We start from the raw sequence: 3,625 nt of genomic DNA, 5'->3' as shown, positions 1-3,625 counted from the left end.
AGCTCGCTCAGCAGCTGAAGGATAAGGCCAAAGATGAAGAAGAGCTTCAACAACAGTTCAGCTCTGTTTGGAGCAGCTGGGTTACTGAATTAACAGCAGATATAAAACCTGTTGAAGACATCAACTTGGAAAAAGATCAGTTAACGATCCTTCAAGAACTTGGTTTTGAATGGACTCTCATAAATGAATGTAAAACGAGTGGCAGATACAAGAATATATCAGAGGTTGGTGATTATTCAGATTATATAATAATATGTGGACAGATGTCAATGATTAGAATGATTGAGGCCTACCACAAACATGTTTCATTTGGCCCTTTCTCCCATGAAGAACAACAACAGATCAGATCGCTCATTGACAAAGCTGAAAAAGACTCACTTGATGCAATCAAAAGCAAATGTGTAGCTAAAAGAGGTTATGAAACAACTTATTTATATGAAGTGGCCAATCATTTAACAAAAGAAGTGCAGAAATTTCTGTCAGAGAGGAAATATACTTTGAAGAAGATGTTTACAGTTGATCTCTTACTGTTTGTGTTCTATAGGGTGGAGTGTTGGGCTGTAGCATCTCACAGAAAATTTAAAGTGATCAATGATGCACTCATTTATTTAGAAAGCAAGAAAACACAGTATTACACAGTTTTTAAAAGCTTTTGTAAAGGCAACTTATTTGCTGTTGTACTTGGAGAGCTGATCTGTAACAAGCTGAAAGCTAACACTGTTACGGCTGTCTGCAAGAAGACTGCCACTGATCTCGCTGGTGTAATTTTCCCAGCATTCAGTGGGAACAGACTGAACTTGGAGAAACATATGTTGAAGTCACTCGCTGAGAAAGAAGACTTTGATGATTTCATCACCTACTTCACATATCCAAGGACACAAGAAGTAACTTTCATCAAAGCAGAAGTGCAGAAGTATATCACTGATCACAATGATGAAGCTCTGAATATACTCAAAAAAATGTTGACGACATGAATAAACTTGTGAGTCAGGCTTTATCAACGTCAACACAAATAGTCAAAATTCAGAGAGGAAACACAGACATGTGGATGAAGGAATTTTCCAATGCTCTGAAGGATGAGCTGACATTTGACAACATATGTTTTGAAAACTTCAGTGACATAAAACATTTTGATTTCCTCAAGGAAGAGATTAAAAAAGGATTTAAATCTATCACTGAGCATCACCTCTCCCTGGAAAAGCTGAATGAATCCAGCCTGAAGGCTGAAGAATTCCTCATAGATCAGCTGTGTAACTGCTCCTGGGTAACGTGTCCATTCTGTGCAGCTGCTTGTACCAATACCATGAAAGCTCACAGTCCTTATGACCACACCACTCCTTTTCACCAACTGTCCGTGATCAGTGGGGAGCACTGGGGACATACAAGTGAGTCTGGCATGCACGTCTGTACAGAACTGTTTTCAAGTAATTACAGTTTCTACCCTTATCATTATTCAGGGAGGTCAACTCCTGATAAACAGTACAGAAGTGCTGGTTCACAGTATTGTACCTGGAGAATCCCCTCTGATGGATCTCAAGCGTACTGGAAATGGTTTGTGTGTCGATTTCAGCATGAACTGGAAAGGCACTATGACTTTAAATTCCAGGGCAGACAAGAGATTCCACATCAGTGGAAAACAGTCTCTAAATATGAAGCCATTAAAAGTCTGGGTGAAATGTATTAGAGAGTTAAAGAAACTACAAACCTGCTGAAAATGACCAAACTGGTCTGCTTGAAAATTATTTCAAGCAGATTTATCTTGCTGATTCAAGTACATGTTTAAAAGACTGATTCACATTCATACTACACTCTTCCACTCTTTCTACATCTTCCTAATTGAAGCTGTAGAGAAGGTGGGTGGAGGAAGGACAAAAGGTAGGTGGAGAGGAGAGGGGTGGAGGTGGTATTTATTTAGTATGGAATTACAAGGGAAACCTGGGCATGAAACTGCTGTTCAGTCAATTATTCAACTTCTAAGTCTCTAAACCTGGAGGACTGTGTATAAAAATGTATAAAAATGTCTTCCCAAACAGTTGATGCAATGATTCTGTTTTTTGGTGGAATCAAAAGTCACTGTGTTGGTGTAAAGAAGCAAAACTACAAAAACTGTGTCTTTGTCTGAAGAATTTGGGGACAAACTGTATTACCAGTATCCTAAAGCATCTCTTTGGTCTGTGTGGACACAAGTGAGCAATGGCTGGTACATCTGGATTAATCTTGTAATAGAGAAACCAAAAAATCTACGTCCTGTTCTCATTGGAAAGAGGACTCCACTGGAAACTAACTTTAAGATTATATTTTATCTAAATATATTATTACTACTTGTGTAATCTATGGTCTTCTGGTCTATATTTGCAGATACATTTCTTTTTAATTTTTTCCCCATTTGAATAAAATAAAAAGACACAAACTTGAGTCTGAAACCTTTAAAATGTATTTACATTATATTGTCTTACACAGGAAAACCTTACAGGGCTGTTGGGAGGAAATAGTGATTACTGTCATTAAATAATTAGCATTGATTATTATGATAGTGTTGAGTTTCAGGCTCTCTATGTGAGCGCAAACAGCCTCACATGTCTGAAAATGAGATGAAATATATATAAAATAAACAGCTTTTGAATAACAGCAATATTTGGCATAAAAAAAAGGAAATCTAAGATTATAGTCCCTTAAACAATTCATGGTCATTATGTACGGCCACGATAATATACTTCAAAACAGGCGTGACATGCAGACAAAGTAAAGAAATAAACATTCAATAAGCTGAACAGATGCAAAGGTCTCAGTTTTCTGTTTGAGGACTGCTCGTTCTCCCTTGGATTCACTAAGGTAGTAACTGAACGACCGAACGAGCACGCTTTGTTACAGCTGCTTTCACCTTCTGACCTGCCATAAAAAATAAAAACACCAAACATCGGGGATTGTGATTGTGATTGTCTAAGCGATGCTAAATGTTTCACAGCAAAAGAAAAAAAATTCTCCTCATCAAAAGGAGGAAAACATCTGAACGCCGGACTTTAAATTTCTTTAAACACTGAGCCGCAGTGCATGTGGAGTTTTCTACCAGACCTTTCAGTTGCAGTGCAGACAGAACAATCAAGTCAAAAAAGTCAAACTCAGTAACAAAAGAAAATCTCGACAGTACTTAAAAAGTATTGAGATAAAAATAAAGTAAAATAACACTTTGGATAATAACAATGCAGAGATACGTGTATCAAACATAAAAAGATATTTCCCTTTGAGATTAAGCAGACAGATGATGGTTAAAGGCACAATATAAATATGCACACGGGACACAAACAACACGACACACAAATACACATTCTTAACGGTCAAGCTGCATGTGTGTGAAAATCTTCTTCAGGCTCAGTTATTGTTCAGTCTTAATCTCATTCAGACTGGGGAAGGTCCATCCCTCTGCGCTCCTCGCCGTCTACATAACAAAACAAACCCCTCGAAATACAGTTAATGAGCAAAGTAGAAGTTTATTGCACTGTCATCCTTTATTTTTGATTCCCTCCTATATGATTTAGAAAGACTTTGGGTTGTTGTGAGGCTGAGTGACGGTAACTCAAAGTAACTGAGGAGGTGTGTAAAGCCATGTCTCGTTTACTTCTTTTTT

At 37.6% G+C, this 3,625-nt stretch overlaps 1 protein-coding gene across 1 annotated transcript in view; it reads left to right on the top strand.

Moving 5' to 3' along the window:
* LOC102209576 (interferon-induced very large GTPase 1-like) overlaps positions 1-1,728 on the top strand; it is a 4,048-nt gene extending 2,320 nt beyond the window's left edge. Inside the window, exons 3-4 of the mRNA XM_013912563.1 lie at positions 3-884; positions 992-1,728. Of these exons, the coding sequence (XP_013768017.1) occupies positions 3-884; positions 992-1,684 (1,575 nt within the window). The 3' untranslated portion in view covers positions 1,685-1,728. The remainder of the gene's footprint in view (positions 1-2; positions 885-991) is intronic.
* Positions 1,729-3,625: the final 1,897 nt, after the last annotated feature.

This window comes from Pundamilia nyererei, unplaced genomic scaffold (assembly GCF_000239375.1).
Source record: "Pundamilia nyererei isolate P.nyererei 1_Seehausen unplaced genomic scaffold, PunNye1.0 scaffold00093, whole genome shotgun sequence".
Lineage (NCBI taxonomy): Eukaryota > Metazoa > Chordata > Actinopteri > Cichliformes > Cichlidae > Pundamilia > Pundamilia nyererei.
This window is presented reverse-complemented; position numbering and strand designations above follow the sequence as displayed.